The 16,501-nt window shown below is 50.2% G+C and overlaps 2 protein-coding genes across 2 annotated transcripts; one reads left to right on the top strand and one right to left on the bottom strand.

Moving 5' to 3' along the window:
* Positions 1-2,176: 2,176 nt before the first annotated feature.
* On the bottom strand, positions 2,177-3,258 carry LOC128052101 (WAS/WASL-interacting protein family member 3-like). The gene is made up of 2 exons (XM_052644552.1): positions 3,153-3,258; positions 2,177-2,955 (listed from the first exon to the last, which is right to left on the bottom strand). Exons 1-2 carry the CDS (start codon positions 3,256-3,258, stop codon positions 2,177-2,179), a joined length of 885 nt encoding a protein of 294 aa, XP_052500512.1.
* An 8,710-nt stretch (positions 3,259-11,968) lies between these two features.
* On the top strand, positions 11,969-13,105 carry S1PR3 (sphingosine-1-phosphate receptor 3). Its single transcript, XM_052645339.1, has one exon. It carries the CDS (start codon positions 11,969-11,971, stop codon positions 13,103-13,105), a length of 1,137 nt encoding a protein of 378 aa, XP_052501299.1.
* The last annotated feature ends 3,396 nt before the right edge of the window (positions 13,106-16,501 follow it).

Below are 16,501 nucleotides of genomic sequence, written 5' to 3'. Positions count from 1 at the left end.
CCTGGAAAATCCCATGGGCGGAGGAGCCTGCCTGGTGGGCTGCAGTCTATGGGGTCTCGAAGAGTCGGACACGACTGAGCGACTTCACTTTCACCTTTCACTTTCATGCATTGGAGAAGGAAATGGCAATCCACTCCAGTGTTCTTGCCTGGAGAATCCCAGGGACGGGGCAGCCTGGTGGGCTGCCGTCTATGGGGTCGCACAGAGTCGGACACGACTGAAGTGACTTAGCAGCAGCAGCAGCAGGCACCATGGCCGGTACTCTGTGTTTTTACCCTGGTCATTGGCTGAAAATGTGTGATCTCTCCTCTCCTTTTCCTGACTTGCTGGTGTAGAAGTGGAAAGATGAAAGCACACTTGGTTCCCCTTGTAATCTGGAGCAGAAATGGCTTCTCAGAGCTGGCACAGGATACTCTGAGCCAGCTTGGAAGGAGACCAGAGGGAACTCAGAGTAGATTAAGTGGAAGCAAGGCGAGGGCAGCACCAGCCCTCCACTGAGTGACAAAGGTCAACAGATCTGCAAACCCACACCAATACCCCTTTTTCTCCAGGGCTGGGGTTTCTCAACAGTTCAGTTGAGTTCAGTTGCTCAGTCATGTCCAACTCTTTGCGACTCCATGAATTGCAGCACGCCAGGCCTGCCTGTCCATCACCAACTCCCGGAGTTCACTCAGACTCATGTCCATCGAGTCGGTGATGCCATCCAGCCATCTCATCCTCTGTTGTCCCCTTCTCCTCCTGCCCCCAATTCCTCCCAGCATCAGAGTCTTTTCCAATGAGTCAACCCTTCGCATGAGGTGGCCAAAGTACTGGAGTTGCAGCTTTAGCATCATTCCTTCCAAAAAAAATCCCAGGGCTGATCTCCTTCAGAATGGACTGGTTGGATCTCCTTGCAGTCCAAGGGACTCTCAAGAGTCTTCTCCAACACCACAGCTTAAAAGCATCAATTCTTTGGCGCTCAGCCTTCTTCACAGTCCAACTCTCACATCCATACATGACCAGTGGAAAAACCATACCCTCGACTAGATGGACCTTTGTTGGCAAAGTAATGTCTCTGCTTTTGAATACGCTATCTAGGTTGGTCATAACTTTTCTTCCAAGGAGTAAGTGTCTTTTAATTTCATGGCTGCAGTCACCACCTGCAGTGATTTTGGAGCCCAGAAAAATAAAGTCTGACACAGGGACCAACTCAAAAGGCAGGCAGAAGTGCTGGCAACTTGCCTCCCCTCGCCTACCCCATCAGGGCTCAGTCCCACCCCTAATGGGCATTTGCTCCCAGATCAAGGGGAAGGATGCTTGGGGCTCCTCCTCTAGAAGCAAGAGAGCAAATCACAGACTGGTAACTGAGCAACTCCCCAACTTGCTCCAGGGACCCCTGTGGTCCCAGTCCCCTCCTCCCAGGAATGCGCAGCCTTGCTCTGATATCAGGCCTTCTGGTTCCTTCTTCCTGCCTTTTTCCTTTTCCTCCTAATCCTTCCTCCGCCGCCCCCACCCCTCGCCCCCGCCCAACCGCCCATCTCTTTCTCCCTCCGGCTAGAGGCTTGGAGGGCTGTTCTGTGTTCACTTACTCAGGACCTTCACTTTCCCTGTCCAACAGAGTTGGTCGTCCTCTCCCGGGGGATTCTTCTTTACACACAAGAGAGGCAAATCGCTGAGACCTGCCCCCGCAGGCCCAAGAGCTCTTGTGCCCGGGGTAGATCTGGGGATTCAGAGCGTGTGTGCCCTCCGGGGAACAGCCTCTGCACTGGAGGCTCAGAGCAGAAGGGAGGTGGTACGCGCAGGGTTCAAATCAAAATGTGGCCAAATGTCTCCCCTCAAGTCAGTCAGTTCCAACCAAAAATGATCGTGATCGCGACAAAGATGATGATGATGAAACTAACAGCAATAATCTGCCAGATCCTCGCCCTCAATGCACCCGGTCCAAGCCTAGTCCCCGATCCGGTTTGGACCTTCCCGGCTGGGTGCTGGGCAGGGGTCGGCAGCCTTGAACTCCTCGGAGGGGCGGAGGATCTGAAGGGCAGTTCTGGGACAAAGGCGGAGGGGCGAGCCAAGCTCTGGGGGGACTGCCGAGAGAGGCGGGGGCGACAGGAGAATGTCCGGGGCCCGCCAGAGGCTTGACTGCGGGGGCGGACACGAAAGGCGGGGACACTCCGGGGGTGGCAGTCGAGGAGAAGGATCAAGGCGTTGGGGGGCGAGGGCAGGAGCCGCGAGCGAGAAAGTGGGATGCAGGGGCTGCGGGGAGGGGAGGAGGGATGGGGACATAGGGGCTCAACGCTGAGGGAAGAAGTACAAAGGTGGTGGGGGCCGAGAAGAGAGGAGGTGAGGGCGGAGGGCGGGGAGACGGGGGAGGGGCCCAGGACGGTGGGGGCGTGGGAAGCGGGAAGGTGGGGACTTGAGGGGCAGAGCGGGAAAGATGCGGGTGGGAGAGCCGCACGGAGCGGGGGCGATGCGGCGGGGCCGGGAGGTGGGGCGGGGCGCCGGGAGGTGGGGAAGGAGGTCCGGGTAGGAGGGTCTTGCGGGGGCGGGAGTAAGGGGCTGGGACGCGGGGAGATGAGGGCTGGACGGCCGGGCGGGGAGGCGGGGCGCGGGCCCAGCCCCCGAGGTTAGCTGGAAAAGTTTGCGCCGGGGCCGGCGGGGGCAGAGGCTGAGGAAGCAGGTCTAGGAGACACGCGACAGGAACCCGGCGCCCAGCGCGGTGGCCGCAGTAACCCGAGCGAGACTCTCGGCCCGGGCAGGGTCCCCAGCCCCGAGCGCCGAGTCTATCCCGGAGCCCCGGCACCGGGAGGGCAGGAAGGGGTGCCAAGATGCCGAGGGTCCGAGCGCCCTTCGCGGATAGAGGTGAGCCGGCGGGACAGAAGGCCCGGGGCCCCCGGGCTGGGTGGGGGCAGCTGGGTCCGCTTTTCTCACGGATTTCCAGCCCGTCTTCCAGGCCATCCAGCCCATCGCGACGTGGACCTGGGCGGGCGAGCACACCGCATCAGCATCGCCCACTCCCACCAGGTCGTCCATTCTGGGGACTGAACCCGGGCGGGGGAAGTGGGGATGGCTCCTTTTTTAACTACAGTTAGAGCATTTAAACGCCGAATGAAAGAGAAGTGACTCTTCACAGAGACGCGCCATGGGTCCTTTTCCTGGGATAATTAAGTTTATACCGCCTGGAATGCGGACCTGGGGGCTCTGGAAGTGTGTGTTCTTGTTCTCTTGGGGAAATCGTTCTGTTTTATTTTCTTCGCCGCGAAGTTCCAGTTTTCCTTCCATTTCTCAAACAAGGCCATCGGGGCTGTCGGAACCGGGCGGGGGGTGGAGGTGGGGGGACGGGAAAAGGAGTCTGGAAGACAAAAGTTCTACGGTGCGGTAATGAGGTTCCCAGGGAAGATCAGTAAGTTACAGTCATATCTGAGATAAATCCGAGGAAGCGACAGTAGTGGTCCTTCTTCGACGATTGCAGGAAAGTGCTAACTTTGCCACTTAACCCCGTGCCCCCACCATAGTCTCCAAACTGTTCTCTCTCCTCTTCCTCCTTACTTTCTCTCTTCCTGACGTTGGACATTGCCAAGGACATATTTCTTTGTGGTGTATTTATATTTAGATGTAAGAGAGGGACTTCTTGTTGGATTTTTAAAGGGAACATGCTTTACTTTGAAGATGAAGAGCGTGAATGAGTCTGCCCCTGGAGCTCTGGGTACTTAGAGAATTAGGCATCTTTTAAAGTCTGGAGTTAGAAGTTGCAGACATTGTACAGAATCCTGGAAGTAAAGTGTTAGTCGCTCAGTCCTGTCTGATTCTTCACAACCCCGTGGGCTGTAGCCCACCAGGCTCCTCTATCCATAGACTCCTCCAGGCAAAATCCCTTCTCCGGGATTGCAGGCAGATTCTTTTCCATCTGAGCCATCAGGGAAGCCCCAAAGAATTAAGTCTTCATGATTTATTTTTACAACATTCCTTTCTTCATTGATGAAAATCTTACATATAAGAAAAATTTAATTCCTAGAAAGTACAAGGGCAGGACTATGATCTGTGGGTATATGACTAATGAGGATGGTGGTGGTTCTGGGGTGTGTGTGTGTGTGTGTGTGTGTGTGTGTGTGTGTGTGTATGTGGTACTCAAAGAGTTGTGGACTCACTGATGCAGAGCCCAGTGCCAGTTTGAATACTTTTGTTACCATAGGTGAACCACACATCGAGTTTTCTCAGTCAGAAAACTTGCACTTTGGGCCTGCTAGTCCAGGCGCTCCAGTCTCCTGACACCAGGGATCCAACGCAAAATCAGCCATTAAGATACAGATGCAATGATTCCTCGCCCAGTATTCATCTCTGAAAATACTGCTTTCCTCTTTATATTTGTGAATTCCATTAAATGCATGACGCTCCTAGTTTTCTACTATATGTGGATAGTGAAGCTACCATTTCTTGTACAAGGCCTACCTAATGAATGGGCCTAATGACTTGATGTCTCAAAATTAAGGGACTGGTTTTCCTTTACCTGGAAATTATGACACTAATTTGATTCCACGGTATCTCTTCGACCCCCTAAAAATGTTTCAAGACCTACTGTGTATGCATACATTTTTGTTACAAAGACATGGGAATTTGAGTATAAAATAATCTTGAAACATTTGTTGTTGCCCAACTGGTGAAAACCTTTTTCTCTGCCAGGACTTGGGATTATACAGCTGGCATGGCAGCCTAGGGCAGTCTACTGTGTTGGCCAGTTAGCTGAGACTGAGCTGCCCCTGGGCTATACAGGCTTTCTGTTTCCCCACATTTGATTTCGTGATTCCTTTCTTATCAGTTTTGGAGCCACTTTATATTATTCCCTTGCCATATGTTTTCTGTAAAATTGGTTAATTACCTAAAGAACATTGAAATATATATATTACTATATGTAAAATTAAATAACCAGTGAAGATTTGCTGTTTGAAGCAGGGAACTCAAATCAGGTGTTCTGTGACAACCTAGAGGGGTGACATGGGGTGGGAGGTGGGAGGGAGCTTCAAGAGGGAGGGCATATATGTACACCTATGGCTGATACCGTGTTGATGTATGGCAGAAACCAGCACAATATTGTAAAGCAATTATCCTCCAATTAAAATAAATGAAAAAGATATTCCATGAACTTTTGGAGATGATATGCTAGACTTTTCCTGTCTAGCTTTAGTTAATAATACTTTTTAACTTGTTGTTATAGTTACTAGGCATAAAATTTCTTTTGTTTCATTTTTATTCTGTTTTTAAGGAATCACAGTGGCATCTGGAAAGGCCAGGGCATAGCCAGTCAGGTAAATCAGTGACAAGGTTGTTCAGAGGAGGGTGTGGAACCCATTGGGTGGTTCTAACGTCTGGTTGGAACCGTGAGCTGGAGTGGGAATCCTGAGTCATTTGTAGGCTCTTTGCCTTGAAGATGCTGCTCCATTTCCTTGGGGTCAGAGTTTTCCGTATATTTCAGTCTAGCCCCCAGATTCAGCATTCCAGCGTTTTGCTAGCATAGTAGCTAGAAGTAGTTCTGTTCTAAGTATGCTGGTGGCACCCGTGTCGCTAGATAGGTGAGGAACGCATGGAAAGACGACAGCTTCTGGAAGAGCTTATCCCTGATGTGGTGCACTGGAGTCCGATGACATGGGCATCCAGCCCAGCACAGCCTCTTCCAAGCTGCGCCACAGGCTCAGTTTCCTCCTGTGTCCATTTGGAAGCAGATGCTGCGGCGGTCTCAGCCGTGGCGCCTGCAAGGCGCAGCGCGCAGAGTGCATGCCATGCCACCAAGCAAGGGTGCTGCTGTGGGAACGGATGAAAGGAGCCCCGTGGTTACCACTTCCTGCCCAGAACACCTCTCATTTTCGTGTGCCTAGAGGAACTCATTTCCACACACTTTGATTCGTGCTGTGACAGCCTTGGTAGGAATTCAGTCCTGTACCCTTCCTTAGAACAAGCAGAGAAGAGAAAGTTTGAGAAACCTGGTGGAAAAGCAATGAAGATAAAGACCTCTTGCATCAAAAGCATTTGCCCTCAGACCGATGAGCCTGGATGCCCAGGAGAACATGCAGAGAGGCAGGTGTTCAAGCTGGGCTTGGTTGTGGGCACAACCTGCATACATGGGACTCCTTGGACTGCTGTCAGATCTCTGTTAGCATCTGAGCCTTGTTTGCTGAGAGAATAACCTTTGGAGAAGCTGCATAAAGGTAGGAAATCTGACCGGGGACAAACTCACTTCTGCAATCTGGAGAAGAAAGGGGAAGATGTAGAATCCTGATGTGGTTCGTCTGTAACAGCCTTTCTCACCAGGCGCTCCACTGATGGGTCCAGAGCAACATGCAGGCATGCGAGGCTGAGTATGTAACACCTCTTGTCATGAACCATCTCTGAAAGCAGAGTGAGGTCACCTAAGAAACCCCTGAGTGAAGGGAAATACTCATTAGCAAAGGAATTTTGTTGGGGCCATGAAATAGCCAACTCATTATTTCCTTTCTAAATTCTTCTAAGTGGGGGAAAAAAAGAACAAACCTTGCTTTCCAAGAAATTTTACTTGTGGACAAATACTTTGTGTTTTAATTCAGTTTGTGGGATGAACTGGGAGAATATAGCATTTTAAAAATATAACGCCTCGCATCTTACCAGGAGAAATCAGTGTCTCACTATCTTATTGAGCTTTTTTTTTTTTTTTTTTGGCCATTACAAAGAAAAAGAGACAGACCCCAGACTGGTGAAATATTTTCCTTTGTTTTTTTTCCCTTTTCCTTCTTTTTATAGTTTGTTTATTTTTCAAAGTGACGTGAATAGAGAAAGTGACTCTCCAGCGTGGAAAACACATCTGGAATCCATCGGGCTCTGCCTGGCCCCCTCCCCCTCCCCCTACAGATGCTGTTCCTTGGAATGGAGGGAGGGGGATGGGGTGACACCCCTATGAACCACCTTCTAGAAGGCGTCATAGTCCTTCTCTGCAGAAAGAAAAGCCTTGGTGTTGGAATGCCTTGAGGTAGACTCAAAGACCCCACCTGAATGAGGATGGAGTGAAAACTCTTAGGTAGCAGATCTCTGTTGAATAGATGGAAGACAAGCCCAGGAGTGGGCAGTATACTACCTTTACCTTCACAGTGAAATGCAGGCAGTCAAATCCTCACTCAGAGTGGGTGACGGGAGAAGTCTGCGGGGGTCTGGATGACCTGAGCACAGTTTGGGAGGGAGAGCTCTGCTTACGGATATAAGTAAAGCCTGCTCTCAGGCACAGCTCTGTCAGAATCTGGGTTTGTTGGAAGACCACTGCGCATGAGTAGGAGCACCACGTGTCTTCTATAACTGGCCAGGTTTTTTGAATATGTACATGACTAGCTGGCGCCCAGCCACATTTTCAGCATCAGGCCGTATTTTTCAGTATGCAAGTGGAAATTAAGCAGTGATCCAGTTTTTACAATGGAAAGGCAGATACTGGTCTGGTCACTACCAGCCCCAGACACTTATCTTTTAAAATAAAATGTGAGCATTTGTAACGTGTAACTCTCACCCTCGGTGGGGACTTCTCCAGCTACCCACAAAGACAGTTCTCAGGACCACTGGCTGAGACCCGTAAGCCTCTGTGGGGACCCTCCATCAAAACCCAGCCTAGACATCAGCAGTAGGAAGTCCATGGTACCCCTTGGCACACAGGCACATGCTCACCGCGGGAGACATCCTCAGCTCGTCCTAACAGCACTGCCGAGGACAACGGCACAGGGAAACCACTCCACGTCCACAGCCCAGAATATATCCATCCACACAGCAGGAGCAATGGGAAGGAGTTACCCACATCTCTCTGCATGACTCACATTGAGCAGGAAGCTCACAGGAACATCACATTGAGAAGAAGATGCCAGGCACAGCTTCATGACTCCATTTATGTGAGGGTCAGACACAGGCTAAATTACTCTAAGGGATAAGAAGTCCAGAGAGTGGTGCCATTCTAGTGGTTAGTGACTAGAAGAGGCCATGAGGGATAGGAAAGGTTTGGTATCCCAGGAACCCTGGTGCCCACAGTGCCCAGCACTCCTGCAGTGACTGGCAGCAGCAGGATGGGTGAGCCACAGAGGGCCGATGCCCACCTCTCCATGAGCAGAGCCAGCTGACTCTCAAAGATTCAGGGACCAGGGAGGGGGCAGAGCGTTCTCCCTGCAGACTTGGAGTCTGTGTTGCATCCCTTCGGATGGAGGCAGGAACTCGCCCGTGAGATGGTCTTGGCCATGCATAGTGGCATTCAGGTCTATCCAAAATCAATCTAATCTTTGGCCCGGCACAAAACTCTCAGATGGGATCAGCTTTTTAATGTTAATAACCCAAAGAAAATAAGCTTTTTGGGTTCCAAAGAGAGATGGGTATCTTCCAGTTATGCACAGTGTGGAGGTCGGTATTTCATAAAAGATGTTCTGAGAAAATATGCTCCTTGAGTGATACATATTTAATTAAGGGAAATTATAAATCGAGCATTAATGGGAAAATGTGTTCACCCTCAGGATTCATGGTTTTGATGGGTTTCTGGCACATCTTAAACTATTGTCATTTTGGTTATTTTCTTGCTGGGTATTCGTTTTTATTGTTTCCTTTCGTACCTTCTACTCGAGTTTATCAAAACTCTACATATTGAGGGGGAAAAAAATGAATGTGAGTCTGTGGAGCCTGCGGTGTACTTCCTCCGCCCTTTATTCCCAAGAGAAGTCCACATCCAGCAATTTTAAAGGGACTCGCAGCCCTGCTCTCTGTACTGTAGAGCACAGTCGGAGGGGCAGAGACTGTCTCGAGGGGGCCATGAGGTATTTAAAGGCCTTGGAGTTATCGCAGGCAAACTAGGGCACAGGAGAGAAACTTCGGACACCCTGTTTCCAAATGGCTTTCAGATGCAGTTTCCTGGAGCTGTTTCGCCCCAGTGTGAGGGGAAATTACGATACAACTCACATTGCTCTCCTTTTCTGTAATGTTTGTATATTTTGATCATTCAGGCTGTTCTGGTGCTAGGTCACCATCATAACTCCTCATGTTATGCTCACCAGCATCAGGTCCTGGGATAAAGGGGCGGCCACCTGGACATGGCAGCCGGTGGCCTGGAGTGGCAGGGGCAAGGGCAGGGCTGGGACAGGGAGTGCTGGAGGGCCCTCCGGCCAGCTATATGAGCCCACTGCCCTCAGAGGAAAAACAGCCCCTCTCAGGATGCTGCCACTTTGTGACCCTCATTGGAGCAGCGCGTGTGTTCCTCTTCCCTGCCTTTGGGTCGTGCCTTTTCTGTGAACAAGGACACACGTGGTGCTGTGACAAGGTATCCATGCGGAAATGCCAAGCACTCTCTCAGGGTTGTGCTCTGGGGTGGGAGGTGTTGGAAAGATAACCAGGCGGCTAGGCTCTCCTGTGCCTGGTTTCCTATGACAGCCAGGAAGAGTCAGCAAAGTGGGAGCACAGAGACTCCATTCAGTGCCCACAGACGAGAGCACTTAGATGAGCAGCAGCGAGGGGCACACGCTAATGTAACTGGGCACCATTAATGTACGTGGTGCTGTGAGAGGAGAGATGGAGAGGATGAAATAAGGGGCTCCAGGAAAGTGCTCCGAGAGTGTCAGCTGCTGCTCCTATCTCTATCCTTAAAAAACAGTTTGCAGTTTGTTTTAAAAAGTGGTGTGCTGGGCCAGGATGATTCCAGAAAATGCTATAGAGCTGGTAGAAGTTGACCTGGAGCCTTAAGCATGGGCACGATTTAAATAAAAATGGAAAAGAAGTAAGCTGTTGGGGGGAGTGGCCCACGAGCTGACCCCCACCACCCCTACTTCTGTCTCTGGGAGACCGGGCCCCTTATCACAGACCAAGCAGGGGGGACCAGGGCTGGATAGGGAGCCTGCCTCCTACATGAGGCCTCACAGTGCCCCTGGGTGAGGGGAGACAGCCCCAGGGTCGGGTGCTGCCTCCGAGGCTCATCAGCTATGTGGAGACCTTGGCAGGCCCCACTATTTGGTGGTAAAGTTGACTCCCAGCCCTCCGTGACCTCAAACTTCACTGAGACACCAGGGGCTCATGTGGTTTCCACAATAAGCCACACACAAACCTCCAGGACACTAGAAGAAATCTCTGCAAAGCAGTGGGGCCGTCTTTGCCCCATGTCAGAAAACCAGGCTCCCCCAAATTAAGGGAGTGGAGGCTTGACAACATCCTCAGGGCCCTGGAGCCAGCACCCGAGTGGCAGGAAGGCATCCATCTGGAGGGCCCTTGGTCAGGGAGCTCTGTCTAGAGCCTCCTCTGCTTCTCACTCACAGAGCAGCTATCCAGGCTGAGCCCCCGGGTCCCCCTGCCACTGAGGCCTTCTCTGGAATGAGCTCAGCAGTTGTACCAGGCCTTCAGTTTCCACTGCACCCCAAAATGCAGAGCCTCACTTCTCTGAAGAGTGGTCCATGTGCCACCAAGACAGACTGAGGGCTGTGATTTAAACTTATAAAAGTTAAAAAAACTTCAGAGTTTAGATAGAACTGTCTAGATAGAACCGGATCCACACAGTAGGCTGATGTAAATTGACCTTGTTTGAGTTTCATTATATATTTAAATATTCAAATAGTTTTAATTTAGAATCAGTGCATTTAGCGAAAACCATTTCTACCTTGGTAGCTGGGTCTGCTCTGCCTTGGACATCACAAGAAGCCTTTGGACAAAGCCACATGGGGGTGGGGGTGCGTAGAGGTCCAGCAGGGGAAGGGCCGTTGGAAGCCTGGCTCTTGGGCTCTCTGCCCCATTGTCACTAGCGCTCCCAGGCTGATTGTTTCTTTCCATTCACACACACCGATTGCGTCTAGGCAGTTTTGACAGTTCTATCTAAACTCCGATTTTCAGCTAAACTCAAAAATCCACTTGCTTGTCCTTGTTCTTCTTCCTTTAGTCTCAGTAGCGGTTGATTCCACTTATACAGGTTTATATTCTTTCTTCCCCTGGCTCCACAATTAGCTGCTCACTCAGGGAGTGGCCCTGTGGGCCATGTGTGGGCTGTGCTGTTCTTCCTTTGGTGACCAGATGGTTTGTCTCTGAGCTCTCTGTGGGGCAGACCTGGAGGCCATCTAGATTTGATTTCTGGTCTTGGCCTTGGTCCCAGGGATTCCAGGGAAGTGTGACTACTTCCTACAACATTGCTCCAAAACCCTTCAAGGAGATTTCAGAAATCAGTGGGCCTTATTCTGAATTCCATCCTATTTTTTGGACCTGACATAATCTCTGTTTCTCTCTCACTAACTGGGAATAAGGGTTTACCAGCTCCTGTGCAGGAGATGGGGCTCCCCAGGTGGTGCTAGTGGTGAAAAATTCACTTGCCCTTGCAGGAGACACAGAGATGCAGGTTCGATTCCTGGGTTGGGAAGATTCCCTGGAGGAGGGCATGGCAACCCACTCCAGTATTCTTGCCTGGAGAATCTCATGGACAGAGGGGCCTGGCAGGCTATAGTCCATAGGGTCACACAGAGTGGGACACGACTGAAGCGACTTAGCGTGCATGCATGCACAGTAGATGAGTGTGAACTGGTTAGCTTTCGTAAGTCCTTGAGATTTCCAGGTGGAAGTGTTCTTTGGATTTAAATCCGTGTGTTTGGATTACATGACTGAATGATGGCAGTGCTCGATCACAGAATTTCCCTCCTTGCCAACTGTAGACACAGAATTGCTTCTTCTGGTCTCCACAGTCACATAGGAAGTTGGCCTGGGTTAAAGGCCCTCTTTGGGCCCTATGGACCAGCCATCCAAATGCTTCAGCATTTTTAGTGACTTTCTCCAACTCTGTTGCTGCTGTTGTTCTTAGGTGCTGTTACTTTATCACTGGGCTCTCTCTCCTTGTCTTTTCGTAGGAGCCTATTCTCAACACCCTAGCCGGTGTCGGGCCTGGATCCCTGTTGCAGCCTAAGCAGAAAGCATTGTTTTCCCTGGAAATGGACGTTCTCAGGGCGCCCTCTGGTGGATTCAGGAGCTAACTGATTGTGAGTTTCAAGTGATGGCGCTGATTCTCACGCCACGCCCCAGACCTTATACCTCCAACGAAACCCTGCACGAACATTACAGCTACGTCGGCAAGCTGGAGGGCAGGCTGAAGGACGCCCCCGACGGCAGCACACTCACCACCGTGCTGTTCTTGATCGTCTGCAGCTTCATTGTCTTGGAGAACCTGATGGTCTTGATTGCCATCTGGAAAAACAATAAATTCCATAACCGTATGTACTTTTTCATCGGTAATCTGGCCCTCTGCGACCTGCTGGCCGGCATAGCCTACAAGGTCAACATTCTGATGTCGGGCAAGAGGACGCTGAGCCTCTCCCTGACGGTCTGGTTCCTACGGGAAGGCAGCATGTTCGTGGCCCTTGGGGCGTCCACCTGTAGCCTGCTGGCCATTGCTATCGAGAGACACTTGACTATGATCAAAATGAGGCCGTACGATGCCAACAAGAAGCACCGCGTGTTTCTTCTGATCGGGATGTGCTGGCTCATCGCCTTCTCGCTGGGCGCCTTACCCATCCTGGGCTGGAACTGCCTGCACAACCTCCCCGACTGCTCCACCATCCTGCCCCTCTACTCCAAGAAGTACATCGCATTCTGCATCAGCATCTTCATGGCCATCCTGGTGACCATCGTGATCCTGTATGCACGCATCTACTTCCTGGTGAAGTCCAGCAGCCGCAGGGTGGCCAGCCCACACAACTCAGAGCGGTCCATGGCCCTGCTGCGGACCGTGGTGATTGTGGTGAGCGTGTTCATCGCCTGCTGGTCCCCACTCTTCATCCTTTTCCTTGTGGATGTGGCCTGCAAGGTGAAGGAGTGCGCTGTCCTGTTCAAGGCCCAGTGGTTCATTGTGCTGGCCGTGCTCAACTCTGCCATGAACCCCATCATCTACACGCTGGCCAGCAAGGAGATGCGGCGGGCCTTCTTCCGACTTGTCTGCACCTGCCTGGTCAAGGGCCGGGGAGCCCACTCTTCACCCATCCAGCCCGCTCTCGACCCAAGCAGAAGTAAATCCAGCGGCAGCAATAACAGCAGCCCCTCCCCCAAAAGCAAGGAAGATCTCCCCCAAACAGCCGCCTCACCCTGCATCACCGACAGAAACAAAACCCTGCAGAATGGAGTCATATACAAGTGAGGGTGTGGGCCTCAAGGAACCTGGGGTCCTTGCATCGCCACAGGGAGAGCAGCGACCAACCCTGCAGCCACGTTCTTCTGGATTGCATGCCTCACCCATGGGGGTATTTCCAGATCTGGGACTCGAGAAAGCTGTTCTGCCAACAGCCTGGCCTGGTGTGGATGTCTCTTAAGGAGGGGACCCAAGGAATTGCCAATGCATTTCAGTGCAGACACCGTGCCTTGTCCATTTAGGCTCTAGGGTCTTCCAAATGTACCAAGCTGCTGATGTCAGCAGCCACCTTCTCCTGAATCCTCCCTCCCCTCTGGCCTCTGTCTGGAGAGGGAAGGTGTTGGACCACACACACTATGCAATGTGTTTCCCAGGAACATCATCATCCCAGGATGCTGTTCGGTGACTACACTACACTGACTGTGCACGGATGGATGCTGTATAGTCATCATTTCTGTGTTACAGAGCACTTGCGTTTCAAATGTCTGCCATTGGTACTTATGTGAGCTGCAGTACATGGTGTCATTATGTAACAGGGAGGACAAGTAAGTTCTGGCTGAACCACCAAGTATGAGGACGTGACTGGGAACTAGGTGGACAGGCCAGTCGCAGGCTCTTCAGACTGACACAAAGTATCACGTTAAGCAGATTTGGAAAGCGCAACCCCTCTAAAAGGGCTTGTCTGAGGCTGGTCTCAGATGTATGCATCTGACCCCCAACTGTCCTGAGATGCCCTTGACTGCGTCTGGAGGATCCAGGAGAGAATGAGTGAGTTCTGTGGATGTACGTCCCCCAAGGGGACTCCTGCTTGTCTTCCGTCATTTCTCCCTGAGGAGTCTTAAGCTCATCCAAAAGTCAAATTAGCCAAATTACCCGGTTGTTTGGGGTTTCTCCAAATTCTAGAAAGGCCAGCCAAGGTATTCCAGGAGCCCGTGCCCCACACCAGTCAAGAAAAGAATCCAAGAGGGAGAAGCAGAGGACAGACCCCTGGCCCATTTCACCTTTCTGACATAATGGGGAGTTTCTGTTGAATTCGAAGATGCTTAACAGGACAGCGCTGTGATCCTGTGTTGAGTTTGAATCTGTATCAGAAAAGCACCAAGTTAGTAACGCCCCTGTGCTGTTACAGCTAAGCAGCTGGGGCCGTCAACAGCCTCGTGGATTCCTGAAAGCTGACCCTTACTGCGACCGTTAGAGCAGTTTAATTGTGATCTGGCACTTTGTGCTTTCTTCAGAGAGATGTAGCAATACTGTAATCTTTCATTTTAACACAGGTTGACCCTGTATCACTCTTTACCTTTAGAAGGAATTACTTAGAAGGCATTTTTGTACACAGTCATCCCCAAGGATTCTTCATGAAGTACAAATGGATGAAAATATACAAATTTCAGAGTTGTCATAAGTACGTAGTTGGTGTACTGAGTCCTTTGTTTTTTAAAAAGATAAAAAGGAACCTTCAAAAGGATTCTTACCTGTGTAAGCCTCACTTCAGAACCCCTGAAGTTTTTAGGTTCAGTGGGAATTTTGCCTGAGTAAAGACTAAAAGAGTAGCTTTAACACATGAGTAACTTTTCAGAGAAAACGTGATTCCTCTTTGTTATCTCATGCCAGCTCCTCTTTATAAAGGAACGTTTTCATGGGTCCTGGGTGACCATGTACCACCCAACATCTTTCTTAGTTTTTGTTGCTGATGGAGATAAATCCTATTTTCAAGGACATGCTCATCAGTGGCATTTCATCACATCACTGAAAAGGAGCTTATTCTCTTGTCAAACAGCCTAAGAAAACTGGGAGCATTTATAGAAAAGTTAAGCATTAAGATACTGGGTTAAGAAAATAACAACAAAATTGCCTCAGAGAGCCAAAATATTGAGTATTGCATTTTGTCGTCAGTGGTGAAATGACTTAAGAACTTTATATATTAGTTCTGAGTTGCTTGGGGGCTCCAGCTCTCTGGCGCTAATAGTAATATAACACTGCACCATAACCTCAACTCTTTTTTGAGGTAGCACAACACTTTCAATCAATCTGCATGAAAAATATCCCAAAACAGTCATTGTGTCTATTTGATATATGCAAAAAATAATAATAATCAAATTTAGTACCAAGTGTCGGAGAAGGAAATGGCAACCCACTCCCATAATCTTGCCTAGGAAATCCCATGGACAGAGGAGCCTTGTGGGCTACAGTCCATGAGGTGGCAAAGAGCTGGACATGATTGAATGACTGAACAACAGCAAAAAGTACCAAGTGTACAATCCTAACTAGCTAGCTGATCATTTAGAAGCTGAGTGTGTCAAAGCCACAGAGAACCTGTCTGTTAGAGCTCATTCAGTTAGTAACTTTTATCGAGTCCCATGTATGTTTGTTAAAAATAAAATAAAATTGAAAGCCTTTGTATAAACTGGTTGTCGGGAGTCCATGTGGGGAGCTGTGTACACTAAGGCCGCCCCTGGTGATATGCAGAGTGACAGCATGAACTCTCACCTGCTGCTAGCTGTTTCTCCGGGAATTACATCACTCTGAGAACTCTAGTAGCATTTCCCCTATACTTCCCAATAGCAGAGCTGGTATTTTCGGAAACTTGGGTGTATTGGGTGCTAACACTGGTGGAATAGCACCCAATACACCAAAGTTTCCGAAAATACCAGCTCTGCTTGTGGGAAGTGGCTCAGATGGTAAAAAATCCACCTGCAATGCAGGAGACCCAGGTTCAATCCCTGGGCCAGGAAGATCCCCTGGAGAAGAGAATGGCAACCCACTCCAGTATTCTTGCTGGAGAATTCCATGGACGGGGGAGCCTGGCGGGTTATAGTCCATGGGGTTGCAAAGAGTCAGATATAACTGAGCAACTAACACTTTCACTTTCCATGAATTTTGGTAGGTCAACAGGGAAGGAGGTCAATAGGGAAGGAGGTCAGTAGGGAAGGAGGTCATAGGCCACCCTTTCAATGGGGAGAAAACTGTAAGGGTCATGGCAGCCGAAGTGCAGCCAGAAGAGAGGGGATGGCGGGTTCTGCTCCATTTGGTGCAGTGGAGGCACCAGGAGAGACTTGATAAACCAGCCCTTTTCCTAGCTTTATCCATCATAGATGGCAAGGTTTACCTCTCCACCTTGCATTCTTACACAGAAAGGAGCCAGTGTTTGGCATCACTATTTGGTAGTGACATTCCTGAAGAAATCTGCCCCCAAAAGTAATTGTGGGTGTACACAGAAATTCATCATTTCTCTATTACAGAGCACTTGGATTTCAAATGTCTGCCATTGACATATCCGCAAGCTGCAGCGTGTGGTTCCATCATGTAACAAAAACCACAACCTGCTGCCACCTTTGATTCTGCCCAAGGCCAAGTGGGCAGAAGTTTACCTAAATCCCATCAGGAATGCTTTTGTCAAACTGCCAT

This window comes from Budorcas taxicolor, chromosome 8 (assembly GCF_023091745.1).
Source record: "Budorcas taxicolor isolate Tak-1 chromosome 8, Takin1.1, whole genome shotgun sequence".
Lineage (NCBI taxonomy): Eukaryota > Metazoa > Chordata > Mammalia > Artiodactyla > Bovidae > Budorcas > Budorcas taxicolor.
This window is presented reverse-complemented; position numbering and strand designations above follow the sequence as displayed.

Bases quoted from the DNA above. Each gene is read 5' to 3' on its own strand.
- LOC128052101 (XM_052644552.1), bottom strand. From the start codon at position 3,258: ATGGAAGGAAAACTGGAACTTCGCGGCGAAGAAAATAAAACAGAACGA. The intron at 2,956-3,152 runs GTATAAACTTAA...TCGCCCGCCCAG, and splicing joins CCAGGTCCGCATTCCAGGCG to GTCCACGTCGCGATGGGCTG.
- S1PR3 (XM_052645339.1), top strand. From the start codon at position 11,969: ATGGCGCTGATTCTCACGCCACGCCCCAGACCTTATACCTCCAACGAA.